Here is a 17,803-nt window from a genome sequence, read left to right as displayed (position 1 = left end):
TAGAGAAAATTCAGGGGGGGTAGATGAAGATAAACTAAAGGAACAACAATTTAAGGCTAGAGATATAATAATTAATCGACTAGATCAGCAGTACTATTCAAAGATAGCGAGGCTATCAAACCCAATTGAGATACTCGAAAAACTTAAAGAATCGAAAAGGAGCGAAGTTAACATAACATCACATTCGGTGAGAAAACAGCTCTATAGCATGCAGTACATCATAGGCAAAACTACGGCCGCCGAATTTTGTGACAAGTTTGAGGAGACCATTAGAAATTACAGGTGCGTCTCTCTTGTCTGAAGAAGAAAAGAGAGATGCGTTTTACAATGCGGTCATGATCTCGGTTCCCAACATTCAGACTGTTGAATTTGTCAAGAACGCTAAAGGTACAACAACTCCATATGACGAACTAAAACTCCTTGTAATGAAGGATGAAGCTGTGAGAAATCAGGTGAGAGGAGCCGGCACAGAGGTGAGAGCGGCGCACCAGGCATCCGTCGATAGTAGAAGGTGCTACGAGTGCCAATCCTATGGGCACATAGGTGCTGTGTGCCCAAACCGGGGAAAAGGTGTGTTGTGCTATAATTGCAACAGGATTGGAAACCATAGAGCACCAGACTGCCCATTTAAACCGGGCAGCTCCAAAGACGGAAACAAGCAAGGAGGGACATTTGGAACTAATGCAAGGTATAATAGATATAACAAAATTATTAATCGTACTCGAGGTTCAGATAACAGAGTTGGTCAGAGATGCGCGCTGAAAAGAAAAAGGGGAGAAATAAAATTGGGTGAGGCAAAAAGGGGTCGATTCAGTGTCTGTAAAAGTAGGGGAAGACGGGGTTATAAAAACGTGAGCAGCAGAGGAGGAAAACAATCTACAAAGGATGAGAGTGAGGGTAAGTACAACTATGAATACTATCCTGAACGTTTGGGTAGGAGAGGAGATGTTTTCAATATAATGGATAAAAACTCAATGGCCCTATTCGCGGAAAACATAGGCAACCAGGTTAGATCCATTCCGAAATTTATAGCAGATTCAGGGACCACAGAACACATTACTAACTCTAAAATTATATTTAAAACTATTAACAAGGGCGACTGCGGGCTGATTAAGTGTGCTAACAAAAACAACTCAGCAGACATAAGAGTGAACGGAACCGGGAAGATCGCGGTGAGGTTAAGGAATGGTAAAATTTTGGAAATAGACAAAGTTATATTTACTGAGACTCTTAAAGAAAATCTGCTATCACTACGAAAGTTTGCTGAAATGGGACTTGCCATTTATTTAGACAATCAAAGGATTAACATTTTTGATCCGAGCTCAAAAGAAATGTTTCTGACTGGAATCTATAAACGTCCTTTTTGGATAATTGAACTGGAAGTAGTTGGTAGGGTCTCGAGAACCTCAGCAACTCACAATATAACACAAGCAAACGCAAGTCTGGCTGAGGTGTTACGTCTGGAAAATTTTACAAATTTGTCCGCCTCACGTTCCCTTATCAAGCCTTCGGGTTATAGGAGTCTCCTCATGTAAGGGACGTGGGGAGGGCGAATTACTACTTCATCTTTTTCAATTTTCTCCTCGACTCTGTGTTTTCTCATCAAGCCTTCGGGTTATGAGAGTCTTCTTCATGTGGGAAAGGCACAGGGAAGAGTTTGAGTCTATAATTATTCTATTTTGTCTTTTCTATTCTTTATTCTCCTTACATCTCTCAATTCTTTTCTTTAGTTATTACCCCTCCTTGAGACTATCGTCGTGCTCAACTGCGTAGTAACAGATTTCGAACTATACAAAAACTCGGGTTCGACAGAGGAGAGGTATCATAAACAGCGTTCGCTGCGCAGTTAGCCAGTGCTTCGCATTATAGGGGTCTCCTCAGGTTAACTGCGCAAAAGCGTAAAGATCAATTTATCATTCGAATTTCAACCGAATCTCTCCTCTTTTCCACGCGTGGGCGCCAGTCGGCTCCTAATTCGATCGTATGCGTGAGATGAGTGCTGGAGTGGAAGCGCGGATTAATCTATCTATTTGAACATTTGGTTGATAGAATGAACGAGGAATGAGAACCCTCGCAGTCAAGCGTTAGCAAGCGTTCGACGACTGTTTAGGGGCGAAGGGTCGAACGGGGCAATAAAAGTCTTTGTATCGAATTCCGAGAATTTGCCTGAAACCAAGACCCAACGGTAATTTTCAAATAGCAAGAACGTTCTAGAACTAGCTACGCTGCTAATGAAATAACTTATATTCGATTTAATAATCAAGGAATATGTTAGCTAATCGAGAATTTCATCCAAACATCGAATGTTTTACAACATGCGCGCCGGCGAAACTCACGTTGCGATTCATGAACAAACAATTACCGATAATGTTAATTAATTACGCCGACTGCTAGTCTAAATCGTGCGATTGCCAATCGATCGAATTATTAATACATAATGGTATGATGGATATGAATTTTATTCATAGTTATTCGCTTCATTGTTGAATGGTTCTGGTTTAAACATTAATTCAGATTTAAATAATTGCTGATATTCGTCATATCTGATTATCGAAAGCGAGAAATGGAATATTCCAGAAAAATCTACGGCGTAGGAACACCGAAAAGCCGTTAGACAGAGATGAAACACCAAGAGAGAAAGAACATAGTCTAGAGGAATTTAGCTAGCACGCGTCTTCGACCAATAGCGACGCGCGCGACGCTGTCGTCACGCGCTATGATTTGTCGGAATGTCCCCACGCAGGACATCATCCTCGCGACGGGCCCTTCCGGCCAGGATCGCGATCGATTCCGATCACTCTTCGTCGAACAATCGAGTAAGTCGTGACGGGAGCCCGTGCGTCTAGAGATAGAGTTGCCGATTTGTACTTTGTGTAAATTAGCTGCGCGGCAAGTCCTACCCGTTAGGCAGAGTGTCGTGAGGGTGAATTTCGCGAATACGCGGCAAAGACTCAGAGACGCGCACGTTAAGCTTTCATACTATTAAACCTCTATCTTTTTCTCTTTATTTTAATCCGTTTGATCGCGTAATATCGAATTAAACTCATTCGCGTTAATTATTCTATTTTTCAAAATCGTAATCGTCTTGTGTTCGTCTTAATTAAATTTTGATACGCAATAAAGGGCAATCGGGCGCGCGACAAGTGTTAGTGCGACAACCTCCTCATCTCTCTCTTGGTGTTCCAGATTTAACAACGATTATTCAGCGACCTCATAGCGATATTTCAAGCGATTTTCATACATTATATTCTACATCTTCACGGTAAGCCTGTCAATTACTAATTCGTCGAGCACGGCATTATCATTGATTTTCAACAAGGCAAAACGGGCGATCTATTAAGCCTTCGGGTTATAAGAGTGTCTTCATTTTAGATCGTCTCGTTTCCCATACACAGGTACCGATAAAAATATATAATTTTCCGTATTTACCGAATCGCGGATTTCCAGTAACGATTGTCTCGACTACGAGGTATAATCGAGGGATGACTTGCAAAGCCTTCGGGTTATAAGAGTCTCTTCATTCAAGTCGAACCCTCGCGGATTGAATCCGCTATTTTTCCAAGTTTCTAGATTGTCGAGATAGTCGTTTGATAGTAAAAAAAAAAAATATAAATTTTATACAAGTTACAATTTATAAAAAAAAAAAAAAACGATCTCAATTCGAATCAAAGGCTGTTTATATATATATACTACACGATTTTCCGGTCAAACAATAGTCATTATTATACAATAGGTTAAGCATCTTTACCCTTGTAAACCAGTATTGTTTTAAATTGAATTCATCTAATAGTAATTATCAGTATTATCAGAAATTCAATAGTCACTTTCAGTTTGTATTAGATTCAATAGTTTTTGAATTATATTATTTTCTTGCACACTAAACAGTATTAACATTTCTTTTCAATTACCATTCTCATATCATTTTACGCTTCAAATCCACGCACGCCAACACAACGTTTCAAGGAGGGACCCGTACGGGACCTAGAACACTGACGAACCCAACGGAAATAAATTCTATCTAAAAATTTCCGTCTTTTAAAATTGTTCTGATCGTAGAGGACGTTAACGCGTCATACGCGGTCAGAACTGGTGGCAGCGAGACCTTTCTCATCGCAAAGATTAATCAAATTAAGGAAAATTAACAATCGATTATTTCCATTTTCTTCCCTCTTTAATCAATTTTACGTTGCGCGCTCGCCTCGCGTCGCGCCACGTAACAGAGGAAAATCCAGAAAATAAAAGGTATATTACAAGGAGTGTGACGTCAAGAGAAAACCAACAGGATAAACTAAATGAAATGCAAGGGGAGAATAAAAACCCAGAGGAGGTGTTAGACTTAGGTGAGGATACAAGAGAATTGAATTTGGGCAAAGAAAGGGGAGAGTATCTAACTGAAACAGCAGAGAACTGAGGGAGAGTAGATGAGAACGGGAAACCGTATGAACATTCGAACTTTGACATGACGATATGGGACCGGAAGATTCACAATGTCGACCAGTTACAAGTAGAAGAAATTTCGGAGAGGGAAAGTCCGTTCACAGATGAGCATAAGAGGTTTCTTGTAATCTTTGTATTTGTGTGTTCAACGAGTAACCGTCAGATCAAAGTGTTCATACCTCTGTCTTATTCACTGACTCAAATAAATCAATTTGTAAAAGCCCATCCAGCAAGTGTAAAATTATTTCCGGCGCAATCCTTCCGGGATCTCCATCAATCCCGAACAGGTGGCTTCAGAAAGGCACTGTATAACACTAAATTAATGAAGATTTTCTTTAGTAAGTATATTTTTCATTGTTATATGTACTGTACGGGTCTGACGAGTTGGCATCCGAAACCTATTATACGTATAATAGAACCTGAACAGTATGTACATATATGTATACAATATTTATATGATTATATAATTATATATGTATACGTATATGAGTAGATGCGGCAAAGAAAATTCCCCGACTTGGAAAATTCACAAGAAACGAATTTGTGGCAAATTGTCAAGAAGTGTTACGTTCTTATAAGCAAACTGCAAGAAATATACGTAATACTCTTGTTAATAGAAGAAATCGTCGCACAGGAAACGAAATGAACGACTTTTATTCCCAAATGACGATGAAGACAGAAATTCAGATATCGAAAATATTACTGCTGATAATGATACTGATTAATATTGAAATGTAATTTCAATAGAAATGTAAATTTTAGTTTCTTAAAGTATATATAATAAAGAAGGAAGGTTAAAACTTAACAATTTATGTGAATTATATCATTTTATGTGAGGTAAAGGGAGGAGAGTTGGACCAGGAGGAAAGACGGACCATTGGAAATAAAATCGTAATTATGACAATATAATGGAGGATACACCACGAAGGATGAGGTCCTCGAAGATTTCTAATTGCGATATTTGGCTTCTGTTATGTTAAAGTTTGGCTACCCCTATTATATTGTCATGTATAGTTACGATTTTATTTGCAATGATTCGTCTCTCCTCCGGATCTGAATCTTTTCCCCTTAACTTACGTAAGTTTGTGTGTATGAATGTGTGTATGTATGTACGTATACTCTATGCTTAACATCTGATGTAAATATGAATGCAAATGTTACCTTCTGCCATAATGCAAAGTTTAGGTAAATTTTTCATCACCTTCAAAGTTATGGTATAAGACAAATATGAATCAAAGTTTTTATAAATACATATGTTTCATCTATTGAATTAATATCGCTACGAATATGAATATTTTCTTTTCATCATTATATGCCGTAAACTTTACACGCAGATGCGAACTCATAAAGCGCACAACCTTGCTGCATTTCATGATGTAATATGATGCAAAGTTGCTGCAAAGTTTAAGTGCATCTGTCTATCAGGGAAAGAAACTAAATAAACCTAATTGATAAAAATACGTTACGTGCGTTATATTTCAAAAGATTAAAGGTATTTTCAACCTTCGCAAACAGGGCTGAAACTTGGCACAGACTGTTTTTTCTTGATCAGCTATCGAATGATTCATCGTAAGTCGAATTTAGTTTAAGGGCACTTTTGACCATCTTATCCGGCTATACCCTTTCGGAAAGAAATGGGACTACTAGTGCATGTACCTAAACCAGGATATGGTCCAACAAATGATAGAAACATCGCAAGAAAATTTTTTGACAATCCAGGACCCTCGTCAAAAATAACAGGTTTAGATCAAAATTTAATTTATATAGATGTAGGGTGCAATGGAAGGATTTCGGATGGAAGGGTGTTCCGCCACTGTAATCTGTATCAGGCATTAGAAAATGGCATGCCACTAAGCAATCATTTTCTGGTTGGCGACAATGCCTTCCCAATGAAGGAATACTTATTAAAGCCTTTTCCTGATTGACGACTGACTGTTAAGCAACGAGTATTCAATTATTGCCTGTCGCGTGCAAGAAGAGTTGTGGAAAATGCATTTGGGATACTAGCAAGTAGATTTCGAATATTCGAAAAGCCAATGCCTTTTTGTCCAGACAAAGTAAGCATTATGGTGAAAACATACTGTACGTTACACAATTGGTTGCGAGTAACTGTACATTTTGAATCCGGTGGATTAATTGAAGGCAGTTGGAGGTCTTCGCAACCACCATTGTGCAGGACGTTAGCCAATCATCCAACTCAGCGTTCGCAAGATCTCCGTGAGAAACTTGCTGATTATTTTGTAGGAGAAGGGTCGGTCCCGTGGCAATTAGTGATGATAATGTAAAAATCTGTTGTAAATTTTATAATTTTGTAATTACAATAAAAATACTTACCAAATTATATGTTAGCGTCAGCATGTGTGCAAGGATTGACACGTGGCAAGGTCAATGCATTTGGGGCTTTGACCTGCTTTTCAAGGATTTCTTAGGATTCTTTAGGCTATCGATACCCCGAGCCATATGTCTGTCATCGGACTTGGGCCGGCGGCAGTTGATACTTGAGGTGCGACGAATTCTAAGAGTCGCGGATGTTTTGTTTATGGAACGGCGATAGAGAGTTCGATCGCCGATTCTCGAAGGAACGCGCGTGTGGCCGATGACCCGAAGTCATGGTGCTACATGGCACGTGTAAAAAGATAAGGTTGATTTAGAAGGATCTGGCCATGGAGTGGGGAAGATCTTGCACCTTCTGGTAGGAGGACCATGAGGAACGGCATGGCACTTACCCCAGAACCTTGATCGAGGGTACTTCTAAAAAATATTCTAACATCAGAAGTGGGATTACATAAACTCATACGCTCGCGTAGTAAAGTATTGTGGCCTTGTTGCACTAACGTAGCCGTGTGACCCGCGGGGAAAATCCGAATTTTGTAGTGTGAAATACTTTTACAAATTTATCGGGATGCACGGTACGGGTGACACAGACAACACGTGTGGTGCGGAAAAGACAATGCCAGGTGAATCCAGTAATGTGGAGATGGGGCCGAGTGGGCCTGCCGCGCCCTCTTTTGAGATGCTTTTTCGATAATTTATGGAAAAAGTCGTCCAGGGACCTCCTACCACAGCCGCGGCACCGAATTCTTCCGTGGATGCCATATCCGAGTTCAGTGGTGCTGACCTTGGGGAAGATGCGAACAAGTGGTGTGATACGGTGGAGACAATCACTGAGAAACTCTCTTCCGCGAAACGGCTGTCTTGCGACACATGCTTTGACGGGTCTGACCAAAAAATGGTACAAAGAATGGACTGGCAATTCCCGTACGTGGACGAAATTCCGCGAAGATTTATGTTCGGTATTTGTGTCGGAGGACCGCCTGTGTGAACGACTAGCTCGTGCGGTATCACAGAGAAAATACAAACAAGTGAAAACAAGGTAAGAGAGCATGCATATCATAAAACGAAGGAGGAAAGCGAGGAACTATATATCGAAGAATTAGTGTTTGAGAATCCGCTCAGCCATGATGGCGCTCACGGTCGATCGATTTATCGATCGGGAGTCGCCCATCTAGGTAACGCGTGAGCAGGGGTCTTCTCGCCAGTTCAAGCGTTTCGACGCCATTATTACCAACACGGTAACACACGTGCTTCATAGTTTTCGCTCACCCAAAGTGTTCAAGTGCGGATCACCAGAAAAAGATCACAGAAGCCGTTCATAGACTAGATCACGAATCTGCAGCAATCGTGCAAGCTTCAGAATTCACAGGTATTGTTCAGTTACAAATAATTCATTGAACACGCGAGCCGCCAACCACGTGTCGATCACGCACGCGATCACGGGCACCATCACAGCAGCGGGCTGAATTTATACAATTAACGGCGCTTATTTGCTCACTGCTAGCACTCGAAAACTAATGTCAAAAGTCGACAGTTCAAGATGACCGATTCAATTATCTGTTCAATTTGTGTTCAACGAGTCGATTCAAAAAGGGTTTAATTTTGTATCATTATGTTTATCGTGTACTTCGCTCACTGATCAATCATTGCTCAAGTTACGACGAATCAACTTGACGAAATCATTGTTAATTTTTATTCGTTGACATCACTAAATAAATATGTAAAACCCATCCAGCAAGTGTAAAATCATTTCTACCAGCGCAATCCTTCCGGGTTAGACACCAATCTCGAACAACACCAATCGATTCACTATTGACACTGAATACTTAGATTCAGATCAAAGAGAAAAAATAACCGTCCTAATAAACGAATATAAACAGGTGTTCGCTAAAGATAAATATGACGTAGGCAAAGTAAAAAGTTACGAAGCATTCATTGACCTACAAACAGAAAAATATTGCTATAAAAGACCATATAGATGCTCAATCACAGATAGAATTGAGATAGAGGAACAGATCGCGGAACTATTAAAACATAATCTGATTGAGGAGTCATATAGTCCCTTTGCAGCTCCAGTGACATTAGCCTTTAAAAGAGATGAAGGAAAAAAAGGTCATTTATGTATAGACTTTAGAGGGCTGAACTATATTTTACGGGACACAAAATTATCCACGTTTTTCTTCTCAATCTAATAGTTTTCGATGCGTAGAATCCAAAAATGCAGGTTTTAACTGTCGAAATGCAGCGGTTAAAAAGTTATGAGCGTGTAAAGTTTGACACTTTTAGTGCATTTGCTACGTTACTGCGACGCCATATTGGCTTCTTGTCCAATGAACGGTGTCGCTAGCAGCAGACAGAACCACATGGGTGACGACCATTTTAGCGGGCGAAGTCAAATGTTTTAGTACATTTGTTTTGCAGATGTTACACTTTTTATCTTTTCAATTGTTTCGCAGCCGACAGGTAAGAATTGTTTCAGAATTTCCAATGCGTTTGAAGAGTTTAGTTGTCTGTTTTCCGCTATATTTTTTGCCGTTTTTTTCTTGTTTTTGACTGTTTTGTTTGTTTTTTGTTGTTTGTTTAATTGTTTTTTAGTGTTTCTTGTGCTATTTTGTTGCTTTTCTGTTTTATTTGTTTTGTTTAACTTGTTTATTGTTTGCAAACAAACAATGCAATCTGTACGATGGAACTTTCGTAATTTGCCTAGTTCAAAGGAAGAGGCAATTACTTAGGCGCAAGAACAAGGATTATTACGCACAAGTAAGATGTGTCCTAAACACCGCAAAGCCCATGAAATTGTACCAGGAAACAGAACATGGACTTGGTCGGTTTCGCTGTCCAGCATATCCTGGGCGCCGTAAATGCAAGCAATACGCAGCCACGGTAAATTCATATGACGAAATTCGCTTGCCTTTACATAAAGCGATCACGTAAGTTGCAGCATTTCAACTAATAAATAACTCATGCTGTAAACTGTTATGAAAATTGTTTCATTTTTTAAAGACTGATTTACTGCTTCGCGCGAGATTTTTCGTATGATTATACGGCACACGAATTGATCGATTTCGCGCTGGGGGAGGAAGCTACCACGACGTCGCCCTCGACAATAGCGGCGTGGTATCATTATTGTCGCGAAATGATAACCGACCAATTCATAAAAATTCAAGCGGGTCAACCGAAATTGGGTGGTATCTCGGAGTCTGGTTCTCCGATCGTTGTTCAGGTATCGTACTTAACAATTTCATATTGCTGAGTTTTTCTATTTTAATTATTTTCATTTTGTCATTCTGATGTTATTCAAGATTGACGAAGCAAAGTTCGGGAAGCGCAAATACAATCGTGGTCGTGTAGTGGAAGGACACTGGGTTCTGGGGATTGTCGACACACAGACAAATGATTGCAGGATGATAGTTATCGAAAATCGTGAAGCCAATACTTTAATATCCATAATAAAAGAGCATGTTGCTATGGGCAGCGAAATCCACACCGACAGTTTTAAAAGTTACGCGGGGCTAGCTGCAGATGGCTTCGTACATACAGTGGCGAGCATATAAATAGGGAAATAGGTCCATCAGTACTTAACACAATATAATTTCGTGTTTCTAACTGTATTTCCTTGTCACTCTTTGAGCTTTAGTTACTCTTAGTCTAAGCTACAATGTAGTATCAAAACATTGCATGCTCATTTGTTTACAAGCACTCAGTAGAGCTCAAGTCTTATTAGTGGTAACATTCTTAACGAGCATCTAAATAGGGAAAACTGAATTTTTCATTTCAAGAGCATATTTCGGTAAGTTTATGTACCGGACAATTGCTACTGTCGAGTCGCCTCTCTAGGTTATATTGACGTAGTTCTAGACGTAGAACGCGCGGCGCTGGCGAAAGGAACTAGCCGTTCATTATAGGACTAGCCTCGTATAGACAAACACGTGTGAATATATTCATAAAGTAAAGTTACATATATAAAAGAAACAACGGTATTATTATTTAATAAAGCCTGCCAGATCCTGAAATCCAACAGGTTACGGGCACTAGCACGTTTCAGCTGCGTTAAAAATTAAAAGTGTGAAAAAAATAAAAGATGGGTGAGGAAAAATCAAAGACAATAAAGGAGAGTGAAAAGAAGGAGGAAGAAGGTAAGTGCACGAAGCTTCATATTTAAGAGAGATTCATAAAGTAAAATGAATTCTCTAAAGTTCTTCCTCGGCAAGAAATAAAGGTGTGAATCAATTAAATTAATGCGAAAAGCTAATACGGTGAGGTGTAAAAACACGTGGTAAAATCGGACAAAAGAAAATGGCGAAATATCGTGGGGTGAGACGCGTTTGGAAAGGGCATTCCTTTGTTTGAAATAACGGAAATTTTCTGGTGCGTAGTGAGAGGCCGGCCGGCACAGGCACGTGCGTGCAAGCGAGGGCGAGAAAGAGAAAAGAGAGTGAGGGGGGAGGGGATAGCCACAGTGTGCGAGGAGAGTGTAAACTAAGGTGGGATAAAGACAGAGCGCGGTGGTGTCCCCTTCGTCTCTTGCTCACTATATAAAAGCACGTGCCTGCAACTGCGCACTAGATTGTTTCAAAAACAACGTAAAACAATGGAAAAATGTACTTGCAAGTCGAGGCGAGAAACATTGAAGATTTAAGTTTGCAGTGTGTACGCACCCACATATACGGATTTTTAAACAAACGTACAATGAAAATTATTTTTCAGCTGACACCAGTTTATCGGGTGTGTGGGAAACCCTATCAAATATGTTCAAACTAGATGAGTTACACAATAAAGACGAGGTAACAATTGAAATAGACGGTGAGGAAATATCCGTGAAACCGGGAAGTGGAAAACCATACAAAACTGGTGAGTGTATGTCGACATTAGATGAGTTCAGGAGAGGTGAGAAAGAAATTAATAAATAGTTCGAACTAAGTGTGTGCATCAAGTCTGGAAGTGTGCGTGTCGAGTAGGCTAGCATACTCGTACACGGAGCGCCGTCATGCATAGATACATGCAGACACTAAAATCTCTCAGAATCGAAAATAGGCCGATATGTACATATATGCACATATGAAAGTAGATTCTGAAGCTCCTGACGGCATGTATGTGGGCTTGTCGTTCGGTCTACAGGGCCCTGAGGGCCTGGGGCGAATGCGGGAGGGACCCTGTAGTACGGGCCCTCCTGTATTCGCACCTCCGGGAACCGGCGACACTTGTAGTTCGGTTAGTTGGTTCCAGGAAATTCTCCTAGGCAAAACACGTAGAATATAAATACTTTTCGTATAGGGAAAAGAATGCTGAATGAAAAGGCGTGGAATAGCCTGGTAACATGGCACGAAGAAAAGCTGCTATTCGGGAAACCGACAATCATGCCAAGGAAGAAGCAGGAGCTTGGCAAAACTGCTTCTCAAGGGTGCGAAGGCGAGTGGAAAGGCGGGAAAATTGTAGATGTGGACACAAGCGGTGAGAAAGAAATTGAAGAAGACGAAACAAAGGAGATAACAGATGAGCTAGAGGAGAGCAAGGAGAGTAAGGGAAGCAGAGGAGAGATCAAAGAAGCAATTGTTGCCACACAAGCAGGTAAACCCAAACAAGGTCTACGAATTGTACAAGACGTAAAAGTTGAATCCGACCCCAAACGAATAAAACCCATGAAAATCAGAAGCAAACCCGAAACCCCAAGTAGTAGAACTAATATAGGTAATATTTCAGCGCTGGTCAAAATAGAACAGCAGGAAAAGAGAACGACAGAGCTGCTCCAGTCGGTGAACAGACTATGCGAAATTTCCTCGCAAGCCCTGAACCAGTATCAGGAGTCTGTCCGGAAAATAGAGACCGTGGCAATAAACGCAAATGAGATGATGAGTGAGGTGAAAAAAGAGCTTGTATCATGGCGAGAGGAAAGAATGGCTGAGAATCAAAGAACGAGGGACCTAAGGCAGACGGTGAGGGAAGATCACGCGACCCAAATTCAGCGGGTCTATGAAATGGTCAACAAATTGTCTGATCTGTACCAGAAGCTGGACAAAGAAGAGAAAGGAGAGAGCCACGGTGAGAGACCCAGCGAGCAGCGATATGAGGTGAGAGACCCAAATAATAAAGACACAAACGGCAGTCTGAATGAAATGGAGGGTTAAAATTTCAAGAAAGAAATCGCAAATGTAGTTAAGTCGGAAATTGAGAACTTGAGAAATATAAAGGTGAGCCAGTCTCAAGACAGAGAGAACAAGGACACTCTGAAGTTAAAATAGTTAATAGCGGTGGGTCCATGAGGCGAGAGTACAAACTTAACAACAACATCAAGTTTGAGCACTTTCTCGACTATCTTTCTTCAGAGTTGAGAGCCTGTGGTCTACTGCATGTAATTAACGACAAAGAAAATGTAGGCGGGATAGATGAGAACACTCTAAAGGAACAGCGGTTCAAGGCGAGAGATGTAAAAATTAATCGGCTAGATCAATCGTACTACTCAAAAATAGCAAACCTGAAAAACCCCATAGATATTCTTGAAAAATTGAAAGAAGCTAAACGAAGCGAGGTAAATGTAACATCTCACTCGGTGAGGAAACAAGTTATACAGCATGCAGTACATCATAGGAAAGACCACAGCCGCTGAATTCTGCGACAAGTTTGAAGAAACAATAAGAAACTACGAAAACTCTCCTGGGGCGTCTCTCTTGTCCGAAGAGGAAAAGAGAGACGCATTTTACAACGCGGTAATGATTTCGGTTCCGAACATTCAGACTGTTGAGTTTGTTAAAAATTCTAAAGGTGCGACAACTTCATACAATGACTTGAAACTTCTCGTAATGAAGGATGAGGCGGTGAGGGTACAGGTGAGCGGATCAAATGCAGAGGTGAGGTCGGCAAACCAGGCCCTCGTAGACAGCCGCAGATGCTATGAGTGCCAGGCCTATGGGCACATAGGCGCGATGTGCCCAAACCGGGGTCAGGGAGTTATGTGCTACCATTGCAAAAGGATTGGAAACCACAGGGCCCCGGACTGCCCGTACAAACCTGGCAGCTCAAGAGACGCGGTGAAACAAGGAGGACCATTTAGAGGAAGAGGTAGACTCGGGCAAAAAGGTGTGTTGAAAAGAAAAAGGGAAAGTGTAAAGATGAGTGAAGCGAAAAGGGGTCGGTTCGATGTCAGTAAAAGTAGGGGAAGACGAGTATACAAAAGCTTACACTACAGAGGTGGAAGCCAGCCAGCGAAGGATGAGAGAAAGGGTGAGTATCACAATGAATCCAACCTTGTAAGTTCAAATGGGAAGGGAGACACTGTTAAAGTTGCGAACAGAAATCCGATGAGTTTGTTGGCCAGTAACACTGAAACCCGGGTTAGATCCTTCCCAGAATTTGTGGCAGACTCAGGTGCGACAGAACACATAACAAATACTAAAGTCATGTTTAAAACTCTTGACGAAAGCGACTATGGTGTGATAAAGTGTGCCAATAAAAGTAACACAACAGATATAAGGGTAAACGGAACAGGGAAGATCGAGGTGAGACTTAAGAACGGTCAATGGCGAACGGTATCGTGCCATGATAACTGACTTTTTGTGGCCTCAATTACATGACTTGGACCTGGATAACATGTGGTTCCAACAAGATGGAGCAACGTGTCACACAGCGGGCGTTACATTGGAGTTGTTGCAAGAAAAGTTTCCAGAACGCGTTATTTCCATAAGGGGCGATGTGGAATGGCCGCCAAGATCGTGCGATTTAACGCTCTTAGACTTTTTTCTCTGGGGCTACGTTAAGTCGCTGGTTTATGGTAACAAACCAACAACAATTGATCAACTGGAGAACAACATCATCCAAACCATTGGTGAGATCCAGCCCGACTTATGCAACAGAGTCATGCAAAATTGGACCTCTCGCATCAAGTTCTGTAAACGAAGCCGCGGAGGCCATTTGACTGATATCATTTTTCAAACATAATGGTATTGAATGTACTTTAATCCGCAATACAGGTTTCCGTTATATGTAGTACACAACACTTTTTATTCAATTTTAAAGTTCGGACACGCTTAATGAAAAACCCTTTAGTTAATTGAATCGCATAAATTATGTTCCTGAAGTGTTTTGAAGATATGTAAAATAAATTCAGTATTGTATTTTTCAATTTGAAGCATCTTAAATTATGTTGTATGGACTTGGGCACCTTCAAATTTTATAATGAATCTGGTTGTTAATTTTGAAAGTGGCCTAACTCCATTCTTGATAAGAAAACGCATATTATTCACTTAATAATTGCCACTATTTTAATAGGAACTATCAATTTAACACCCTTAGATACACTTAAGCAGTATGATTCATTAGTGTCCTATACGTATATTTTTAAATTCATTGAAACGCAAACCCTTAAATATCTCGATTTGAAGATAAATGGACTTAGGCCACTTTCAAAATAAACGGCTCAATTAGTGATGCTTATCCGCTTCCCAATATCACTGATATATTAGATCTATTTGGAGCAGCTAAGTATTTTAGTATTGTTGATTTGGCATCTGGTTTTCATCAGATCTCCACCGATCGCAAATCTAAACAAACAACCGCTTTTTCAACTCCTTATGGGCATTATGAATTTAATAAAAAGCCTTTTTGTCTTAAAAATGCCCCAGCCACGTTTCAAAGGTGCATGGATTTAGTATTGTCAGGGTTACAAGGAATAGAACTTTTTGTTTACATAGACGACATTGTTATATATGCTGATTCTTTGGAGGAACACTCTCGTAAATTAAGAACCTTAATGGCACGTCTACAGAACGCGGGTTTAGCTTTGCAGCCTGAAAAATCTCGATTTTTTCGTCACGAAATTGTTTATTTAGGTCATGTCATTTCTTCAGAGGGTCTTAAACCAGATCCTGGGAAGATAAGTGCTGTGAAATTGTTTCCTCTCCCTGTTACGTCCGGGCTGAGTTTTCATCAACCCGACCTTGCGTTCCTCATCGGGTGCGCGTGCACTTGAAGGTATTCCACACGAGAACACGAGAAAGGAGTTTGAGATTCAAAATGACCTTTTCCTTTTTCTTTTTATTTTATTCTCAATAGTTACCATCCAATATACCTAATTTGTCTGCCTCGCCGGTGCGACGCACTTGGAAGTATCCCAGGCGAGGAGCACAAAGAAGGCTATATTTGGCTCTTTCAAATAATACAAACCAATCTTCCTTGGGACGATTGCCGTTGGAACTACGTATCAGAAATGTACAGTATTCAAACAATAGTTTAATCGATGTTAATGAATTGCGCACTTATTTCGAATACCTTTCCGTGACTAATGATAGCAGCATTAAAGATAAAATAGGCAATTTCACTCTTTCTGACGAACGGTTAAAAGCATTTACGGGTTTAACGTGGGAACAGTTGATCCAACTTCGCGAAATGATGACTTCCAGAAGGAAATCGAAACAACGGGACATAACACAAGCACTTGTAGTATTTTTATTTAAATTGCGCACCGGAAATTCTAACAGCGTTATCGCTGCGATTCTCGGATTAGAACGGCAGCAGCAAGTGTATGATTTTTGTACGGCTATAGTAAATTCATTTAAAAAGGATATTTTACCATTGCATTTCGGATTCGCGGCAGTTTCACGAGGAAGTCTCATAGATAACGAAACATCCATCGTCGCTAAAAGATTATTTAACTTAACTAACGAGCTAGCGCTGATCTTCGATGGGACGTATATCCGTCACCAAAAGAGTTCCAATAACGAGTCCCCGTTGTGCAAACCTTTCACGGTTTGCACGACAAACGGCTACATCGTCGATGTGATGGGTCCTTTTTATGCCACTCAGAACGATGCTGAGATTATGCGAATCGTGATGCGAGATGCAAATGGTTTGCAAACCATGTTACAACCTGGGGATGTTTGTGTAGTTGACCGTGGATTCCGAGATGTAAAAGCGCATTTTGAAGAACGCGGTTTGACAGTGCTTATGCCTGCTCTGAAAGGTAAGCGCAAACAATTAACTACTGCAGAATCAAATGCATCTCGGTACGTCACCAAAATTCGCTGGGTCGTGAAAGCTGTTCACGGCATAATAGGCCAAAAATATAAATTATTACATCACCAAATGAGTAACAAAATACTACCTAAAGTTAGCCTATTTTGTAAAATAGTATGTTTCCTACATAACACCTTTGGAAAACGTTTAAATTCAGATATAGGTCTTTGTTATGACATAGTACAGAAAATGTCTTTCCAAGAAAACACAGAAAATTCATTAACACAAAAAGCTGAGAACCACCACTGGAGCAGACGCAAAACTTTGTTTAAATCCATGTCAGCTTCCGATGTTTTAGATTTTCCTAAATTAACAGAGAGAGATCTGAAAATCTTTTTTACCGGATCATACCAATTTTCACAAGCAGTATCATATTTAGCAGAAGTAACATCAGCTGTCTAGTCCAGATACGCCTGAACACAATGGTGTGGCAGAACGAATGAATCAGACAATACAAAGAAAGGTAAGAGCGTATATGTATGACTCAAAACTTCCAGGAAACATGTGGGACCTGGCCTTGGGTGCCGCGATCTACGCGTACAACAGGACGCCACATAAAGCGAATGAAATGACAATTCCTCTCGAGAAATTTGCGCCTAAATTCGGATTTGACATGAACCAGATTAGGAGGTTCGGATGTCTGGCGTACATGAAAATCCAAAGGAATAAATACACCAAGTTTGGCTTCACAGGGAGACGAGTAGTATTGGTAGGTTATACGAAAACAGGCTATGTGCTGTTGAAACCGGAAGATGGAAAATTCTATGAAAGTCGAGATGTGAGATTCAACGAAAGACTGGTATACGGAGATAAGTACAGCAGGGACAGCATTCGGAATTGGGAAAACATTTTTGGCGATATAGACGAGAATAATGAGACGGTACAGTTTGAGGAACAAAATGAGCAGCAAATAGATGAGATATTGGAAACGGAGGGAGAGAAAAGGAGAAAGAGAGGACGTCCGAGGAAAACAGAGAAAACTGCTCAAGACCAGATCGCTACGATGCTAGAGCGAAGCAGCTCGAGC

The 17,803-nt window shown here is 40.5% G+C and overlaps 1 protein-coding gene across 1 annotated transcript; it reads left to right on the top strand.

The window, feature by feature from the left end:
• Positions 1-528: 528 nt before the first annotated feature.
• Positions 529-4,654, top strand: LOC123989243. Its single transcript, XM_046289967.1, has 2 exons — positions 529-1,451; positions 4,223-4,654. The coding sequence occupies exons 1-2, from the start codon at positions 960-962 to the stop codon at positions 4,409-4,411; spliced, it is 681 nt and encodes a 226-aa protein (XP_046145923.1). The 5' UTR covers positions 529-959; the 3' UTR covers positions 4,412-4,654.
• The last annotated feature ends 13,149 nt before the right edge of the window (positions 4,655-17,803 follow it).

The sequence above is a fragment of the Osmia bicornis genome, unplaced genomic scaffold (assembly GCF_907164935.1).
Source record: "Osmia bicornis bicornis unplaced genomic scaffold, iOsmBic2.1, whole genome shotgun sequence".
Taxonomy (NCBI): domain Eukaryota; kingdom Metazoa; phylum Arthropoda; class Insecta; order Hymenoptera; family Megachilidae; genus Osmia; species Osmia bicornis.
This window is presented reverse-complemented; position numbering and strand designations above follow the sequence as displayed.

Coding starts and splice junctions, on each gene's coding strand:
- LOC123989243 (XM_046289967.1), top strand. CDS start 960: ATGGATAAAAACTCAATGGCCCTATTCGCGGAAAACATAGGCAACCAG. Junction 1,452..4,222: donor CAAACGCAAGTCTGGCTGAG/GTGTTACGTCTG, acceptor CACGTAACAGAG/GAAAATCCAGAAAATAAAAG.